We start from the raw sequence: 19,511 nt of genomic DNA, 5'->3' as shown, positions 1-19,511 counted from the left end.
GTTCAAAGCCAAACTCCACCCCTAACCTTGGGTGAATCTTCATCTCATGATCTCCACTGATATAATTCTAATGTTGCATTTCCACAACATCCCTTTCCAGGTTGGACCCTCTTAAAAAAATATATATGTGTGTGTGTGTGTGTGTGTGTGTGTGTGTATGTTTTTATTGATTTTTAGAGAGAGAGGAAGGGAGAGGGATAGAGAGATAGAAACATGATGAGAGAAGATCATCATCGATTGGCTGCCTCCTGCACTTCCCCAATGGGGATTGAGCCTGCAACCCAGGCATGTGCCCCGACTGGGAATTGAACCGTGACCTCCTGGTTCATATGTTGACACTCAACCACTGAGCCACACCAGCTGGGATGTGTGAGGGTTTTTCCTTCCATTACTGAATGGAAGAGTCTGAACGTTAAAATCCCCAAAAACAGCCTCAGGCAAAGACAGAAACAAACGGGAAAATAAATGCTCCAGGTTCCTTGCCCCTTGGACAGGATGACTCGGAAGTGTTCGATGCTGCTCCCCTGAGGCCTCCAGTGAGAATGGGGGTTAGCGGCCCAGAGTGGTACCTTCATCATCTGCCTTCCCTTCCCTGCCTCCCCGCTCCACTCCTCTTCCAGCTCCTCTGAGGATCACCTCTTCAAACAATACTTGCAAGAACCTGCTTCTGTGGAAACCCACACCACAAAAGAGGGATTGCCACACGAGGCTCACATAAGATGGCTCATTCACACATTCAACAAATATTTCTTAAATGTTCACAAAATGTCAAGCAGAATGCTGACCTCTGGGGTACAATAATGAACTTGATACAACACACTGGAATACAGCAGGTGCTCAATAAATGATACCTACTATTATCATTCTAGGCCAGAGGTTTCAAACTTGTGGCTAAATGGAGCCAGCAGACACTTTTATTTTTATTCATTTGGACTGAACAGAATTTTTTAGTAAGCTGTCCTCATTTCATGGGGAAATTACATATAAAAACCTGGATTGTTTTTTTCAGATTCTCTTGATAAACCAGATCTGCGGTCTCAGGACCACCATTCTCACTGGTCAAGAATCAGCAAGAAATGAGCAGCAATTGTCCCTTCAGACAAGGCATGAGCTTTCCATTAGCCACCATCCCCACCCCACCCTAGAGTAGTGGTTCTCAACCTTTCTAATGCCGCGACCCTTTAATACAGTTCCTCGTGTTGTGGTGACCCCCAACCATAAAATTATGTTCGTTGCTACTTCATAACTGTAATTTTGCTACTGTTATGAATCCTAATGTAAATATCTGTGTTTTCCGATGATCTTAGGCTCTACAGCAGTGGTTCTCAACCTTTCTAATGTCGCGACCCACAGGTTCAGAACCGCTAGCAGGGTCGCCTAAGACCATCGGAAAACACAGATATTTACATTACGACTCATAACAGTAGCAAAATTACAGTTATGAAGTAGCAACGAACATAATTTTATGGTTGGGGGTCACCACAACACGAGGAACTGTATTAAAGGGTCGCGGCATTAGAAAGGTTGAGAACCACTGCCCTAGTCTCACACCCAGCTTGACTCTCATTTCCCTACCCACCTGGCCCACGTAGGTTCTCAGTTTGATCCCCTGGCCTCCATGTTTAACCAACGTCTCACAACACAGACACGGCCTTCACACTCACCTTTGGACTGTCTCGAGTCCCCGAGTCCCGCCGACAGGGCCCCGTTTTGGTTTCCTTGGCCTCTGAACTCTCCCCAGGGAGGCTGGGCCTCCCTTCGGGCTGCTCTCGCCTCCTCTCTCTGGCTTCCTGCATGATGGACAGGCCCTCGCGGATTTTGGCAGGGGCACCCTTCTCCGAAGAGGCCCTTTTGACGTCCAGCGGTGACCTGCCATATTGCGGGTGGTCACCCCACTGGGCCACATGGCCCTCCTCTCCCCGCCCGGTAGATTTCCTCGGGGTCCCTTTCTTCTTGTCCACTGGGGAGGATTTGGGCAACACCCCGGCTCCGCTGCTGGGGTCCTCCCAGGCGGCTGGGTAATCCTGACGCTTTGCACCGTGATGTTTACTAGCAAAGGCCTTGGCTTCGTCCTCAGCGATTCCCGAGACCTTCTTCCCGGGACCCCCGGGGCCGGGAGAGGCCCCTGGCTGTTTTTCAGGAGCCCCGGGAGGCAAAGCCCACAGAGGAGAGCTGAGTTTGGGGCTCGTGGCGGCCCCCGGGGTCTCGGCCAGCTGCTTGCCAGAGGCTGAGCTAGAACCGTGGTTTGTTTCAGCAAAACTGGCTTGTTTCCGGGGACCCTCATCTTCGGGGCCCTCCTTCAGGCTCCTCCGTCTCCGGTCCACCCCGCCTCGCTGGCCTGGCCGCTCCTGGGCCCAGCCAGGCTCTGCGGGCGGCCCCTCCGTCCGCGCCGGGGCCTCCGGCTTCTTGTACTCGGCCATCAGGGCGTCTATGTCAAGAACGCTGGATCTGTAGCCACCTGTGCCTCTGCCCAGGGACGTCTCGCTGACCACCTCGATCCTCCTCCTGACGAGGGGGTCCCCGGCTTTCGGGCAACTTTGGAAAGCAGGGATGGTTTGGGGAGCGCTACTGGGGGACGTCTTGCTCCCACCTTCCCTCCAGTCGTTCTGAAACCCAGTGCGGCCTTCTGGTCGCCGATGGACACATACAGCGTCTGCGTCGAAGGTTCTTTCGGCAGAAAGATCCAGAATCCTGTCCCCAGGAGGCGATGACACATCCGTTGGCTTTAGAGTGTTGGAAAAGCTGGCGTTGTCACGCTCTCTGCCCTGCACCCGGCTCTTACTGCCCACGGTCTCCAGCGGCTCCTCGGGGTTGGGAGAAACCAAGGTGGAAGCGAAAGGATGAGGCGAGGGAGGTGGAGCTGTTTTTCTAGAATGTTCCGTCAAGTTTCCGGGCCCTGGCTTAACAACACCTTTTGCTTTTTGAGCATCGGGAATCTGATATGTCACTGCAAAAAAGGTCGCCTTGGGTTCCCCAGACGGCCCTTGCCTCACGGCTGGGAGAGCCGAGTCCCGGGAAACACCGGGGTCCCCCTCCTGGGCCTCCGCCCTGTTGCGGGATGGCTGAGGTTTCCTTACGCCTGCGGTGGGGCTCAGGTAATCGGGGCGTGGCTGCTCCACCTCCGAAGGCAGGAAGCTGAACTCCTCAAACTTCACATCGTGGGGTAACGTCCGCCGCCTCCACTTCTCGAATCTCTGGTCCCCGGGGCTCCCCCTCCGCATCCTGACTTCAGGCTCGGGGGCCGGGGCCGGCCTCCGCTCACCCTCCCCGGCGGCGGCCACCACGCGGGGCCCTTTCTGCACAAGCCCGTCAGCGGGTGGCCGCGCTCGGAGGTCCGAGGGCTCATCCTTGGCTCTGGAAGGAGCGTCGGGCGGGCAGCCGCGGAGAGCAGCCCTGTCTCCCGCTGAAGCACAGCCTCCCGGCTTGTTCCCGGCCCCTTCGGGCCCCCGGGGCTGGGCCTCGCTGCTGGCGGCCTGGACGGTCCTCACACAGGTGGCCTCGGGGCCACAGGGCCTGGCCGAACGCTCGCTGGGGACCGCGGGGCTCACTGCCGAGCCGCCGTCATCGCTGACCACCAGCGTGGCTCTGTGCCAGTTCCCGGCCGCCCCACCTTTCCACTTGGGTGACAGGCCACTGCCCCCGAACGTGCCCTGCGGCTCTCGGGGGTCAGGGATGGGCCCGCTGACCTCCTGCGTCCCTCGAGCTTCCCAGATCAGACTGGCCCTTTGGACGGAGCCCGCCTGACTGTCCGGCCTGCACTCTGGGTCAGCAGGGGTGACGTCGGGGGACAGCTGCCTCCCCTTCAGCGAGAGCCGGGCCCTGCCGCTGCCGCTCCGGAGCTCCACGGCTTTCTCCTCGGGCGCCGTGGGGACAGCCTCACTGTGCGCACGCTCCCCCACTGTGTGCATGACGTCGTACTTGGGCTCAACCCTCTGTGACCTGGGAGGGTGCTCCAAGCACTTCAGGAAGGGATGACTACTGCGTTTCTCCCCCAGAGGGGACCTTTCCGGGAGAGGCGTGTGATACTGTTTGGGGTCCCCATTCAAGAGGGCAGTCCGTCCCCCTCTCTCGGTGTCGGGGTTTTCCGACCACCTGGAATTCTCTTTCTTGAGGATCGTCTTTTCTGGAGGGTCCTTCCCCAGCCACGAGCCTCTCTCGGGCCTGGGTCGGGGCTCCGAGACGTGGGTCACAGCACCAGGGGGTGTGGCCGAGGGACAGCGTCCCGACTGGTCAGCCACAGTGTGTCTCTCCACGTGATGCTCAAACACTGTGGCCCTCACGGTCTGGAAGCTTCCCTCGTCTTCTGGGGTGCTGTCTGAGGAGCTCAGGGCCCCCGCCGAGCCTGCCCCGCGACAGCTGCTGGGGACCTGGTTAGAACTGTCCTTCCGCGGGGCCTGCCTGGACTTCTCCCGGGGCGTCCCAGGCTTCCAGGGGCTCCTTGGAGCAGGTGTTCCGTCCAAACCAGGCCCTTCCTTTTGCTGAGAAAAAAAAAAAAAGAAGAAGAAGAAGAAGAAACTTAAGTTAAAGGATTCGAAATGGAAAGGAAGAGGGGCGGTCACTGAAATGGCTGCTCTTAAAATCATAAACCATAGCAATTTAAAGACGAAACCATCCAATGCGGGTGAGGATGTGGGGAAATGGACACTCTCGGACACTGTTGGAGAGAACGTAAAAGACGTGCTGACAATTCAGTATATCTCTCATGATTTTAAAATTCTCATTTCCTTTCATCCGGCCAATTTCCTCTCAGGATTCCTTCTTCGCTCATGAGCACAAGTCTATGTGAGCAAGAAAGTTCAGACCACATGGTCTGTGAAAGCCAGTGAGTCTGAAAGGCGGTGGCTAAGACCATTTTGATCTGTCCAAACGGTGGAGGACCACACAGGCCCTTGCATCCACAGGAGGGGGGGCCCCCCGTCATAGCACCCAAGACACACAAAACGTCCCGTCGATGGGAGAACAGCAGCTGCAGGACAGTATATCTTCATGATTTAAGACCATTTAAAAAAAAAAAAAACTGCACCTGTGTGTGTATACACAGGTAGATGGACAGTGGAGTAAAGATATAAATCGAACTGTGAGTAGGAGGAAGGAATAAAGATGAAAAAATCATCTTTTAATCCGACATTCTTTGGTTCTGTTTGATTTTCATAACATGCACGTACTACTTAGTAATTTTTTAAATATATATATTTTTTTCTGTTAGAGCTAAGTCTACTTCAACAAGTTAAAAAAGAGAATTAACCATAGGACCCACCAATTAATTCCATTCCTGGGTATGTAACCCAAAGGATTAAAAGCAGGTGGTCAGGGCACATACAACACTCAAACCAATGAATGCACAGGTAAGTGGAACAACAAATCGATGTTTCTCTCTCTCTCTCTCTCTCTCTCTCTCTCTCTCTCTCCACTTCCTCTCTCCCTAAAGTTAATTTTTAAAAAAAGTTTTCAAACATTTACAAACTTACAGAGATAGTAAGTTTGCCTCAACCCATCCCCTAAATTCAATGACAATGACATTTCACCCAACTTGCTTCACATGGCTCTTCTTGTTCTTGCTCTTGTTGCCACCAGAGTATTTTGAGGTGACCACAAGGAGTTTTATTTGCCATGGGCCCCAAACTGGAAACAACCCAAATGTCCATCAAAGGATGAATAGGATACACTGTGGTTGACCCATACAATGGAATACTACTCAGCAAAGAAAAGGAATGAATTATTAATACACACTACAGTGTGACGAATCTCAAAATAACTATTCTGAGTGAAAGAAGGAAAACCGAGGGGGGGGGGGAATAAAGAGCACTGGTCCCATTTATAGAACAATCTGGAAAATGCATACGAATCTGTTGCAACAGAAAGCAGGTCAGTGGTTGCTCGGAGGAGGAGGAGGAGGGAGGGACTGCGAGGAGGAAACCTAGGTGTGCTGGGTGCCGGTTATCCTGATTGTGATGGCAGCTTCACAGGTGTCGAACTCTTCACCTGCACACTTTCAATGTGTGTTCACGGTGGGCCAGTGATACCTCAATAAAGCTGTTTTAGAAAATTACAACTCTGCCGAAGGGATTAACCACAACCCAGTTACCCCTAGGAGTTCTTTGATGAGTTTTTTTTCTTCCAAAATGAACTAAATAAAGACACTTTTTGAGCAATTTAATTGCCGGTAATTTCCCTCCTGTGGCTGCTAGGTGAAAGTCAGAGTGGAGAAGGAAGCAGGGGCCATAATTAGGGAAATGGAGGGGGTTTCTATGAACATTTTTTAAAAAATATATATTTTATTGATTTTTTACAGAGAGGAAGAAAGAGGGATAGAGAGTTAGAAACATCGATGAGAGAGAAACATCGATCAGCTGCCTCTTGCACACCTCCTACTGGGGATGTGCCCGCAACCCAGGTACATGCCCTTGACCGGAATCGAACCTGGGACCTCTCAGTCCGCAGGCTGATGCTCTATGCACTGAGCCAAACCAGTTAGGGCTCTATGAACATTTTTTAAGCTTTATTCATTTCTTAACAAAGCAGGCATTCTCACAGGGGAACGCCATGTCCCTTTCCCTCTGTGCACACACAGACCTGGCGATCGCGTTTGTGAAAAGCATTTAGCACGAGGGAACGGGGGCTTGCAGCCAGCGTGCCGGAAGGGACTTGAACAGTCTCGGCATTCAACTGTGTTGTTGTTTGTGGGAGGCTTCCGATTCTTTCTGGGTCTCGCAGGTCAGAAAAACCGTTCCAGTAAGTGTAGCTACCAAACACAGTGACTCCTCACCTTTTCTCTCGGCTCCTTAGCAAGCTCGCCACTCGGCTCCGAGCATCTCTCATACTTGACTTCACTGCTTGAAGCTGAACTTGAAAACCTGGGACAGAGATCCAGGTACAGAGATCCGGGTTACTTGGCTGGGCCAGCAGCCACAACTCCCCTCCATCCCACACGCCACAACCCACTCAGGGACCCAGGGTGGAATCGGAGATCATCAAAGCGACAGTGCCCGATTTGCTCTGAGAAAAGACATTTCCTTCCTGGTCATCAAACCAACAGAAAAGGGCCCAGGAGGGACGGCCTACCTTAAACACAGCATCATCGGGGTACCGGGAGCCCCAGGCTGGGGGGAAGAGATCTGGGTGCTAATGCCAGCTCTACCAACTTCCCACCGTGGGAGCTTGGGTCAGGCTTGTGACCTCACCTGAGCCTCTGTCTCTTCATCTATAAAATGGGGATAATTAACACCTCCCCATCGCCTTTTGTAGGGCGGATAAGAGGCTACCCAGAGCCCTAATAGCTACCTGAGGGCGTTCAGGGAAGACCAAGGATGCCCCGGGAGGAATAATTAATGACTGTTGTTAGCAACCACAGGCACCACAGCGGCCACACTGCACACCGGTCACGGGACTGGACTGGGGGAATGTGTGGGGGCACGGGCCTGTCTCTGCCTCTCCGGGTGACGTTGGCCAAGTTATTGTCCCTCTCTGGGCCTGCTTCCCCACTTGTGAAGGGGAAGAGGGAGAAAGGGGAGCTCTGAGCTAGAATTTTACCATCTCTGAAAAGTTCCTTAGAGTGGATTCCTAAAGATTAGTTTAGGGCGGGGGTGGGGGGACTGCAGAGGAAAGAAAGGAGAGAAATCAAAACTCTGAAACCTGACCCACACTTGGAGCCTCAGTTTATCCATCTGTCCAATGGGAATAATCCAAGGCACTGCAGGGAGAGGAGGTGTGAGGTCCCTGACATTGATGCCCGTTTCTCTGTTATCTGAGCTCAGGGGTTCTCAGGCCCACACATGAGAATCACCCCCAGAAGCTTTAAAAGCAATCAAGCGAGGAGACCCTCTCCCTAGACCAACTGAATCAGAATCTCGGGCGGTGGGACCCAGGCACTGGTATTTTTTCCCGGTGATTCCAAATGCTGAGAGCACCCGTCTAATTCTGGCCCAGCTGGCTGCCCTAGTTCCCAGGGCTGGGAGGGCAGTCTGCCCAGAGGTCCTGCCCCCTGGACGCTCCATCCCCGACAGAGTATGTCAGCGGCATGCATGTCATTACTGAGCTAGTGGACACGCCCAGTGGCATCTCCCTGTTGTAACCAAGAAGCCGTTTGTGGGAAAACAAAGGCACAAGAGATATCAGAGGCTGGGCGAACCTAGAAAAGGACGACTCACAGGGTTAGTAATATCATTTAAAGCTACAACGCACTGAGGGCTTCCCATGGGCAGAGTGATTCCCAGTGTTACGTCTCTGGGTCTTTACCTTTAAGAAAGGTCTTAGTATCATGAGATGAAGAAACGGAGGCTCGAGTTATCATCACCCATCTGGTGTTATTTTGCCGGCCACTCGTGGGGGTTTCGGCCATGTATTAGGTGACCACAGACTTTGGGAGAAGAAAGCTTAGCTATGGAGACAGGCTGAGCTGGAATACATCGACTTCCTCACGGTACTTGACCTTTCCTACCCCGATCTGTGAAATGGGCACAATATCTCCCCAGTGCAAAGATGGGAAGAGACAAGAAAACCGAGCTCCGGGCCCCACTGCTGGCACACACCTCAGCTGAGAAATGGCAGCTAACGCCGCTTCCTCCTGAGGCTGCGGATGAACCCCGAGAGGCGGTGGCAGGTGCTCAGCACGGAGCCTGGCGCCCGCAGTGCCTCATCCCGGGGGGCCCTGGCGGGGGTTTGAGGCAGCTCAGGGACAGAGGGAGCCCTATGAGACGTTCCCACTCACAGTTTGGTCATATCCGCTGACAGTGGCCGAGCCTGAAACGCCCTCCTCCTGACCTCCGGCTTGACCTTGGAGCTCTCGGTGGCCCAGCCTTTGATCCGATCCTGGACGCTCAGTCCCGCTTTCTCGGGCTCTGGAGCAGCCGATGGGGACTCGGGGGTGGCCAGTGGGGGTTCAGACCCCACTGCCAAGGCCAAGGCGTTCTCCTCCCCAAACAGGCTGAGGCGCTTCTTGACGCTGCCCCTAGAGACCCACTCTCCCCGGGTCTGGGTTTCCCCGTCGGACGCTCTGCTCTTGACCTCCGCTGTTTCTCGGCCTTTGCCCGGCCTGGGCGGAGGGCACTCGGGAGCCTTCTCTGGCTCTGTGTCCAGCCTGGCTTTCTCTTCCCCGGGCTTCTGGTCATCTGTGGGGGTGACCCTGGCTGAGCCCCCTGCAGTTCTGAGGCCGCCCAGCTCGGCCTGCTTAGAGAGCACCTTCTCCTTCCGTTCGCGGATCTTCTTGGCCACCTCCAGGAAGTCGGAGTCTGCGTCAGCGGGGGGAGCCTCTGCTTTGACCAGACGCTCCCCGTCCACGTGGGGCTCCGGGTGGGGCCTCTCGGGTCCCCGGCGCTGGCTGGTGGGACCTGCGGCGGCCTCCCCAGCGGCCTTCCTCAGCAAGGCCTCTCTGCTCTCAAACGGGGCCGTGAGGTCCATGGACAGGGGCCGGGGCCTCCTCACCCACGTCTTCTCGGGCGGGGTGGGGGGTGCTTTCCCCACCGCAGCCGCCCCGCCCGGGCCCAGCCGCTGAGGCTGAATGGAGTCCGTGAAAATAGCTGACACGGGCCTTCTCTTGGGGCGAGGCCGGGGCTCCACCGCGGGGCTGCCCGTGTCCTCCCCGCCGCTGGCCTTGGGGAGGGGCTCACTGGGGCCTGTGTCCTCTCGGGTGGCGGCCAGCCTGGTGTCCTGTGACAGGGAGGCCGGTCGGGGAAGGGTCCCCCCAGGCCTCCGGGCGGGCAGGGCGGGCTTGGCGGCCACTTCAGGCCTCGAGCTCGAGGGGGACTCCTGAGACACGCCCGCCTTGGCCTCGGGGGCCCCCTCGCTGAGCCCCTTCCCCAGGGCAGGGCCGGCTTTGGTGGTTTCGAAGAGGATCAGGGTGCTGGCGCTGGGCCGCAGGAACGTGGCCTTGGGGAATAGGGACGAGCCTCTCCGCAGGCCCTCGTCGCCTGCCTCCTGCCCCCCCAGGCTGGGCATCTTCTCGCCCAGGTCCTTTGCCACCGCAGCCTGGGGCGACCCACAGGAGGGAGAGGGCCTGGCTGGGCCGGGCCCTGGGGCCTTCACGGCCGGGGCCTTCTCCTTGAAGAAGGGCTTGGGGGCGAGTCTGGGCAGAGGGAGCAGGCGTGCGGGGCTCCTGAGGGGGCTCTTTCCTTCCAAGAGCCGCGCCGAGGGGGCCCCAGAGGTGTCGCCCGCCTGGCGGAAGTAGGTCCGCGTCAGGGTCTCCTCCTTGGCGATCTCACCGAGGCCTGGCACTCCTGTCAGGGGCGTGATGGAGCCGACCTCCACCCGCGTCACCATGGTTACGGTTGTGGATCCATGGGGATTCAAAACATCCGAAATGGAGAAGCCACAGCTAAAAAAAAAAAAAAAGGGGGGGGGAGGATTTAAAATTCAGCCAGCGTCCGGTCGAAGCAGCCGGAGCCCCGAGTTCTGGACAACAACTCCCCACGCGCCGGGCACGCCTGGGCCAGTCCCTCCATCCCTCCGGACTCCGGCTGTTTCTGATCAGTTCCTTCCAGATCAAAGGGTGGGGGGAAGGCGCCAACATTCTCCAGGACTTTCCTGACTCAGCTCAAGTCAAGGTAACGAGGGCTTATCTCTGCTGTGCAGATAAGGAAATGGGCTCAGAGAGGCCAAGCACCCGGCCTGAATCACTCAGAAAGCAAGGAGCATAGTCGGGATGCGACACTCACTCTGCACGCTCCCAGCATCAGCCCCCTGACGGCACCCTCGAGTTCCCGGTCTCCTGTCACCATTTTCCCACTTCAGAGCCTGCCCACCGGGCCTCAGGCATCCCAGCTGAACCCCTCACGAGCCTGTGTGGGGCGCCACGCTCAGAGAGGGTAAGTGGCCAGCCCCAGCTCACACAGTTGCCCAAAGCCAGAGCCCCTGAGGTCACAGAAGTGGTGAATGGTCCACAGAACCCAAGCCGCAGCCCCCGGCCCCACCGGCCTGCCCTTTATCTTCCCCTCCCCCACCCGTCCAGATGCCTTCCGAAAAGCCACCTTGACTTGCCACTCACCTACGGTGGTCATTTGCCTTTGGGTTCCTTTCTACGGATGCCTACTTCTCGCTGGCTGTCTCCATGGTCTCAGCAAGAGCCACAGCTAATGGTGAGGGCATATATGCCACGACTGAGGGCTTGAGGTAAGCCAAGCGCTCCCTGGGTTTTAGAAATCGTACCATCCTCACCACCCTACGAGGTGGGTACAGTGATGACCCGACCTCCTTTGAGGCTCGGGCACAGCCCCTTGTCCATCCAGCTGTCTATGACCTGCTCTCTCAAAGCAGGGGCCCTCTTCTCTCCTTAATCCTCCGACAACGCCGAGGGCCAGGTATGGTCGGTATCTCCGTCACAGAGATAAAGGCAAAGGGCCCAGAGAGGTCGTCTGACCTGCCTACATCACACAGCTGAAACTTGGCCTCGGGTCCTCAATCCATTCGACTCTGGCTTTTTGAAAAATTACGTTGTATTCCTTTCTGGTCTTAAAAAGTGCCAGACGAGTCACTGTTCTTGATTCCTCCCCCACCCTGTCCCCACCGTCACACCAGTGTCCCCGTTCCCCGAAAAACTGCCCCCAGCCTGCCCCCGCCTGGATGGACTAACATTGGAGGGTGTTTCAGTTCGATGCAAGCCCCCCGCTCCCCGCCCGAGGCCCCGCACGGCTGCACCGGCTCTGACGCACTCGGCAGCCTGCAGGAGAGAAAGGCAGACAGATTTTGATATTTTCTCTTCCTTTACACGCTCCATGGTGCTAACAGATTCCTTCTCCCCAAACCAGAAAACGCTGTCTAGACACGTCAGAAGCAGAAGAGAGGGACAGAGACGGAGAATCAGGGAATCTGACAGAGGGAGAATTCTACCCGCAGTGACACGGGGGGTCCTGCCCACAATCAGGGCTGTCCAGCTTCAGAGCAGCCCCCGTGACCTCTGGCAACCCTGCTCAGGGTCACAGACACAGCCCGAACATGAGACACGGCAATAACAGGGCTCCAAGGACAGAGAGAAAATTCCCGGCAGAACTCGCAGGCACCCTCCACCCCCTGGACACTCCAGCCCCACTTACCGGAGCCGGCAGGCCCTAGCAGGGGATGTGTGACTGCCAGAGAAAGCCAATGGTGTCACATCTCATCGCCAGCAGGGCTGTCCCCACACTCCCATGGCAGGAGCCGTGGGGGAGGAAGGGAAGACTCGTCCCCGCAGGCTGAGTTTCCGCAGGACTGGGGAGACAGGGACGGCAGCCCGGGTTCCAGCGATTTGTGCACAGACGGTACAAGAGCTCTGGAGCTCCAACTGCGTCCGCTGGCATCTCCCCCAGCCTGTCAAACTCACGCTCCTTCCGGCTTCTCAATAGTGCAGCCTTACATATACATGCGTGTAAACAGTGCCGAGTCCACAGTAGGTGCTCAGTAAAAATCTCCCCCGTTCCTCGGATACGTGTTTATTGAGCACCTACTATGTGCACAGAGGTGAACAAGAAATATCCCCTGCTTTCAGGGAACTCACAGTCCTGTGTGGGAAACGCACACATGCAATGGGCAACAAACATCCATCATGGTCCCTAAAGGGGTACCTGGGAGCACAGGGCGAGGAGGATTAACCGCCTAGAAGTGGCAGTGGTGGTTCTGGAAGCTTCCTCGGCTTAGTGGAGGTGACTCACGAACACTCAGGTGCTGGCTGACTTGGGAGCTGCTTCTCCTGCTCAGTCGTGTTTGTACGTCGCATCTCTTGGTGGTTCTCAAATGCTGCCTCAGGGCCTTTGCACATGCTGTGCCTGCTCTCTGAGAGACCCCTCTTGCGCAGGCACAGGCCCACCCCTGAGATCACTGCTCAGGCATCCCTGTCCCTCTCCAACCTGGTACAATCTCCCTCTTATATGGCCACGGAGCCCCACAGAATCTCAGCAGGCTTCATCATAGCTACGCAGTTACATTTAATAGTGCGGTAGTTCCCTGGTAAGCCCCCAGAGGGCACCCTGAATCCCCAGTAGTCAGCACAGTGGCCTGGCATATAATAGCACCAATTACATAATTACTGAGTGTGGGAGAGAGAGAAACATTGATGTGAGAGTGAAACATAGATTGGCTGCCTCCTGCAGCACACCCCCTACCAGGGATCGAGCCTGCAATCTTTCGGTGCACAGAACGACACCCAATCAACTGAGCCACACAGGCCAGGGTGAGCCATCATGGAGGTCGCCCTGGGGGACAGACTGGGAGCAAGGCTGACCTGGGAGGTCAGGAGGCTACACTAGACCAGGAGACGGAGGATGTCAGACCTCAAGCAGACCTGGAGCAGAGGGTGGTGATGGGTATGTCTCTGCTTTTGCTAAACCTGCCAAGTCCACAGGCTTGATTTCACTGAACTGATTTGCAAAATTTAAAATTCCATTTCCTATGATTTCATGCAGAGAAAACCATTTTTTTTTTTTCCTGGGAATTGAGTCACCAAGACCAATAGCTGCTGCAATTAGACAGGTGTCTCTCAAGGGCATTCATTCATTCGTCCATCCTTCTGACCTTCCTTCCACAAACCGGGCCCTGGGCTCGGTGCTGGGGGCGCAGCCACGGAGCTCAAAGTCTCCGGGGAAATCCGAGAGAACCGCACCGGGAGGAGGCCAGAGAAGTGCTTCCATTCAAAACCCAACAGTTTGGCAGCTTTTCCGCTCGGATTCAGAGGCGTTGATTCATTCTAACAGCTGTTGCCAATTCTTCATAATTATACCCTCAAATCCGATCTGGGAGCTCACCAGTCATTCACTCAGCCATCTCTGGGTGCTGTTCCCTGGGAATGCCACCATCTGGTGAGGGGTGCGAGCCAGTCCTGACACCCTGCAGCACCTTCCGGAATGTGACCTGGCCTCCCAAGTCTGCATCTGTGTTGGGCACTGTGCAAAGGGCCACCTGCATGCCCGGGGCCTCCCAGAGGAGCCAGGATGCAGAAAATGCGTGTGGTTCATCCATCCACAGGCCCCAGATGAAAACAGCCCGATGCCGCACGTCACTGGAACGCAGGCATCCTCTCTTCTCCGTCCCCATGGCTGCTTCCTTCGCTCATTCATTCACTGAGCACCCACTATGTACTGAGTTCTGGGGACACATATCCAGAAAGCCTTGTCCCTGTGTGGAGCTGATAGTCAAGAAAAGGGGAACAGGCCCTGGCCAATGACACACCAAGGTTGCAGGTTTGATCCCCAATCAGGGCACATATTAAGAAGCAACCAATGAATGCACAGCTAAGAGGAACAACAAATCAACCTCTCTCTCTCTCTCTCTCTTTCTCTCTCTCTCTCTCTCTCTTCCTCTCTCTCAAATCAATAATTAAACAAAATTTGTCTAAAAGAAGAGGGGAACAGACAATGAACATAAATAAGCAAGATATACAGAACGTTAGATAAATGACAACAAAGGAGAGAAACTTTGCTGAGAAGAGACATTTAAAATCCGCCTTCCCCGCTGACATGCCTCCAATCTACTCTCCTAGCAGCAGCCGGAGTGGTTCTGATAGGCGAGCACCACCACCTCACCCCCCTGCGCCAAGCCCATGCAGTCTCCCCACCAACCTCTGGATAAAGATCAAACTCCTTCCCGGCAGGATCTGGCTCCTTTTCATCTCACCAGCTTCAGTCTAATGATCGACACCTCCCATCCATCCGTCTGTCTATCCGTCTGTCTGTCTCTCAGATGCTCTCACATTCTTACTTCAGCACAATGAACCCCAGACAGGTCACAAGACACGCTTTCAAGCCTCCACACTGCCATTTCCTACGACCTGGCCGATCTCTAGCCATCCCTCAATTTTCAGCTCCAAGCTGCCACCTCCTCCAGGAAGCCCTCCCTGATGCCCCAGGGCAGGTTCAGGTGACTCCTGGGAGCCTGGTATCAAACTCCTGGTACTTCTCCCTCGCCCAGCACTGAGGGCATACCTGGTAACTGCCCCTCTTTCCTCCACTGGGAGCTCCTGGCCAGGAGGGACCTGGGTCCAGTTCACAGCTGTATTCCCAGGGTCTGACCACCACACTGGACATAAAATCCGTGTGCAAAAAATACGTGAAGGGAGAGCATCCTTGAGAGAGGAAAATAATAACATCCAATGCAGGCGTGGGTGTGGAGAAATTGATATGCTCATCTGCTCCCAGGGCTAATGAAAGTCATAAAAGCAATTTGGCGATATTCACTTCCAACTAATACTTTTTGAGTCAGGCACCATACCAAGGGACTCGGTGCACTTTCTGCCCTCTCCCATTTAACACTCTCAACAACCTTGTGCCTTTCAAATGGTTACCGTTCTACAGATGAGGAAAACGCAGTTCAGACAATGAGCCAGATCCCACGCTAGTGAAAAGCACAGCCAGCGTTCAATACTTCTGACTCAGATCAATTGGTTTTCCCCCAATCTGCCCCACCCCCAAACTGCTTCCCCCCCTTCCTCTCCCCTGGTCCAGGTGCGGCTGCTGGTCCGCAGCAGGAGGAACATTACAGCTTATCTTTGCGCCTCTACCTAAACATCCGCCTTTTCAATGTTCCTGGGCCTGTTCCTTCCTGCTATTTGTGCTATTTCTGAACTGGCTGAAGCACTCCCTGAAACCATTCATCAAGCTGTACTTTGTTTGTTTGTTTTTGCCTAGATCGGGGAGGGCCAAACTGTAGTCTGCCAGCCACATCCGGCCCACTGCCTGTTTTTGTAAATAAAGTTTTATTGGAACACAGCCCATTTATTTACATACGTGATCTACCGCCTTCTTCCTAGGTCTGAAGACAGGGCTGAGTAGTTGCCTCAGAAGCTGTGTAACCCAGAAAGCCTACAATCTTCAAGGGTTTGGGGACACCTCCTCTAGACTGTGGAAAACTCAGTCCCCTGAGAAACTGGACAAGGATGTGACATTTCCCTATTTATTTATTTGTTTTTAAAATCCTCACCAAGGATATTTTGTCCATTGATCTTTAGAACGAGAGTGGAAAGGAGGGAGGAGGAAGAGAAAGAGAGAGGAGAGGGAGGGAGAGAGAGATCAACTGGTTGCCTCCCACACCTGCCCCGAGGGGCTTGAACCTGCAACCTAGATACTTGCCCTTGACCAGTAATCGAACCCTCGACCCTTAGGTCTGCAGGCCGATGCTCTAACCACTTAAGAACACCTGCCAGGGTGACATTCCCCTCCTTAAACCATCCAAGGCTCTCCCACCCCTCTGGCTGTGGCCCAGGCCTCCACCAGATCTCCTCAGATGTCCCACATGCTAACCGCAGGAAATTAAAAAATGCACGTGAGCAAACATGTTTGGCACAGCCCAAGACGTGGCATTCCGATGCCCATCGACGTGTGCGTTTCCAATGTAAATGGAAACTTTTGGTCAAAAGAAAAATGAAATCAGATCGTGCATGTTCTTCAGGAACTCGCCTTTTTTTTTTGGTTGTTTAATGTCAAAATTGGTCCTGGACATCTTTCACATCCCGAGCTGCGCGACCTACACAGCCGCTTCTAGTGCTTCTGTGGTGCTCTGTGCACGCGCTCATCATCAGATAATCCACCCCCACCACTGGATCGCTAGGCTGTCTCCAATCCCTGACCATCAAAACCTGCAATGGACACCTCCCCCACCATGCACTAAATTTTTGCCTAGAAGTGGGCAGGCTGCTTCAAGGGGTGCACAACCTTTTTAGAGCTTTTGATAGATGCAGAATGCACCTGCACACCTAAGGGAAACACATCCCCTGCTGACTTCATTCAAAGCTTGGAGGTCAGGGTTCTCAACCTCTCCCTGGGGCAGACCCAATAAAGATGTCTAATGAGCCATAAACCGGGGCCACCGGCTGGCCATGCCCTCACTGGGAATTTTACTGGTTCTTGTTTATGGCAGAATCATCACAAACTTGATTGTTAGGGCAATTAGAACTGCTCACAGCGAGTCTGGGTCAAGCCCAGAGGCCATGTCCGGCCTGGCCGTGGACGAGGGGCTAGGAAGGAAGACCCAGCCGGGAATAGCAGAGGAAATTCAATCTCAAAGCTCAATTCAACACACGGCACGCAGCACAATGCTGGATTCAGAAAAATGGGAGACAACACGCTCCCTCTTTAGGGAGGCTGAGGAGTGCAGATTGCATTTCAGAAGAAGAAGAAAAAAAATTCGTTCCCTCAAAGTACAAATAGATTTCTGAAGGAATTTGCTTCTTTTGGCCCGAGAGCTGGCTTATGTGAAAAGCTCAAACTCTGGGAAGGTCTGGTCATGATGCTCCCCGCTCTAAAATAAATGGCTCCCATTGTCCGTTGCCTTGGACAAGGTCGAGACCACCCCAATACTAGTTAACCTACTCTACACTGCAGGCCCTGCCTACACTCCCAAATTCCCAAAGGGTTCTAGGACTCGAGTGTCTTTTTCACTTATTCCTTCTCCATGCGAGCCCTTTATCTATAGCACAATTTCCATTTGCCCAAATCCCACCCATCCTTTTAGAACCCTGTTAAGGGACACCTCCTCCAGGGAGCCTATCCTGATTGCCTTCCAACCTTCCTTGGTCATGTTACCTGATTATAATGCCTGAGGCTCTCCCCCTTGCAAGATTTACAGTCTCCCCTCCCCAGTCCACCCAGGGCATAGACCCCTGCATTCAGGGTTCCCCTTCCTAGAACCTCCTTAATGCCTGGTGCATGGAAGGCAGAATAGGAGAGTGTGGGGTTCCCCCAAGCGGGAGGCAGCCCCTGTGGGACATGAGATGGTTTGGGGTAACACTTAGGATGCTTTGATGCCCAGGCACAGCATTAAGCTTCTGTGAATGGCGTTCTGTGAAAGCTGCTTCCTTTCTGAGTCTCGGGAGCCTTCTCATGCAGTCCCTGAGGTGGTCTCTGCTTGGTCCGCCTTGAACACCTACATCTGCATTATCTGCTAACCTCCCAATTTAACAATGAGCAGACAGACAACCCCAAGCTCAGACCACCAGCTAGAGCAGTAGGTTTTAAAACATAATTTTATTTGCATTGCATTTAATTTTACCGTTATTTTTTATTTAAGATAAGTGACACTGGCTTACTATTTACAATACAGTTTTTCATAGGTTATTTTATTTTATGTTTTTTGTGTTTTTTTTTTGTCTCCATAGGTTATTTTAAAATTGTATTTGACTTTTGAAAAAGTGACCAGTTTAGCCCTGACTGGTTTGGCTCAGTGGATAGAGCGTCGGCATGTGGACTGAAAGGTCCCAGGTTCGATTCCGCTCAAGGGCATGTACCTTGGTTGCGGGCACATCCCCAGTAGGAGGTGTGCAGGAGGCAGCTGATCGATGTTTCTCTCTCATCGATGTTTCTGACTCTCTATCCCTCTCCCTTCCTCTCTGTAAAAAATCAATAAAATATATTTAAAAAAAAGAAAAAGTGAACAGTTTAAAAATAAAATAATGATACAGGGGTTATGGAAATCACCGGTAAAGTGGAGTCAAAAGCCGCAGGTGCAGGCTCTCTAGAAGCTTCCCTTCTTAAAGCGAAGGCAGACACAAGCTTTCCTAGCCTCCTTTGCAGCTAGGAGGGGCCATGCGATACGGTTCTGACCAAAGAGACTTACCCGTAAAGAGAAACGGCTAGAAAACTTCTAGGGAGGCTTTTGCTAGCTGATAAAACAGGCAGGTGCAGCTTGCAGTGCTCCCTCTCCTTCTTCCTACCTGGAACAAAGATGTGATGCCCGGAGCCCTGGCAACCATCTTGGGACCATGAGGTAATAAGGGCTACTTTAAGGCTAGTGGCATGGAAATGATATTGATGCCATAGCTGAGCCACTGTACTAACTTTGAACCACTCTCCTCTGGATTTTTGTTGTTGTTGTTATGTAAAAGAATAACAAGGTACTATTTAAGCCATTGTTAGATAGTTTTCTATTACAGAAAGGCAAAACCATTCCTATCGAACACAGGGAGCTTGGTACAAACTGGGTAAGCGGGCAAATGTCTTCTAAGTAACCGCAGTGAATATAGTGCTTTTGACAAGCCACTTCACTTCTGAAAGCTTATTTATTTTCATGGGTAAATTAAGTTCCATGAGACCTACCTCAAAGGACTCTTAGGCTGAAAGGAGACGGCATCTGTAAAACACCTATCAGTAGACTTAGCACATAGTAGGTTTCTGCAAATGCATAAATGAATGAGTGAAGAAATGAACAGACCATGAAGCCTACGGGAGGGATTTGTGGGTTGGTGGAATATTTTTTTGGGGGGGGGGAGGGGGGCAGGATTCAAATTCTTTAAGACCTAAAGAAACAGCTGTCTGGTGAAGAAATCTGGGAGAGACAGTGATTCAGGGGAGACCACCCTTACCTATGCTCAAATTGTACCCCTTTCACAGCTGGGGAGAGAGAAAGGAAGGGCAACTGACTAACTGGATACTATCTGCAAGGCTGCCTAAGATCCAATATCCGCCTGTCATCTACACAAGCTTTGAGGAAAATCGGGGAGGGCTGGGGTGGGGGGAGGGAAGTGCCGAAGAATATAAACCCCAAACAGCACCCCCCAAACCAGGGTGCAAGAAAAACCTACAGGATTGCCAAAACCGGTTTGGCTCAGTGGATAGAGCGTC

At 53.6% G+C, this 19,511-nt stretch overlaps 1 protein-coding gene across 3 annotated transcripts in view; it reads right to left on the bottom strand.

The window, feature by feature from the left end:
* The window catches only part of KIAA1671, a 143,173-nt gene that overhangs the window by 85,579 nt on the left and 38,083 nt on the right, over positions 1–19,511 (bottom strand). For all 3 annotated transcript variants that reach the window (XM_080649780.1, XM_080649779.1, XM_080649781.1), the window contains exons 2-4: positions 8,708–10,309; positions 6,767–6,854; positions 1,665–4,478 (exon numbers count right to left, since the gene is read on the bottom strand). In XM_080649780.1, the coding sequence (XP_080505906.1) occupies positions 1,665–4,478; positions 6,767–6,854; positions 8,708–10,254 (4,449 nt within the window). In that variant the 5' untranslated portion in view covers positions 10,255–10,309. The remainder of the gene's footprint in view (positions 1–1,664; positions 4,479–6,766; positions 6,855–8,707; positions 10,310–19,511) is intronic.

Source organism: Plecotus auritus (genome assembly GCF_963455305.1).
Source record: "Plecotus auritus genome assembly, chromosome: 13".
NCBI lineage: Eukaryota > Metazoa > Chordata > Mammalia > Chiroptera > Vespertilionidae > Plecotus > Plecotus auritus.
This window is presented reverse-complemented; position numbering and strand designations above follow the sequence as displayed.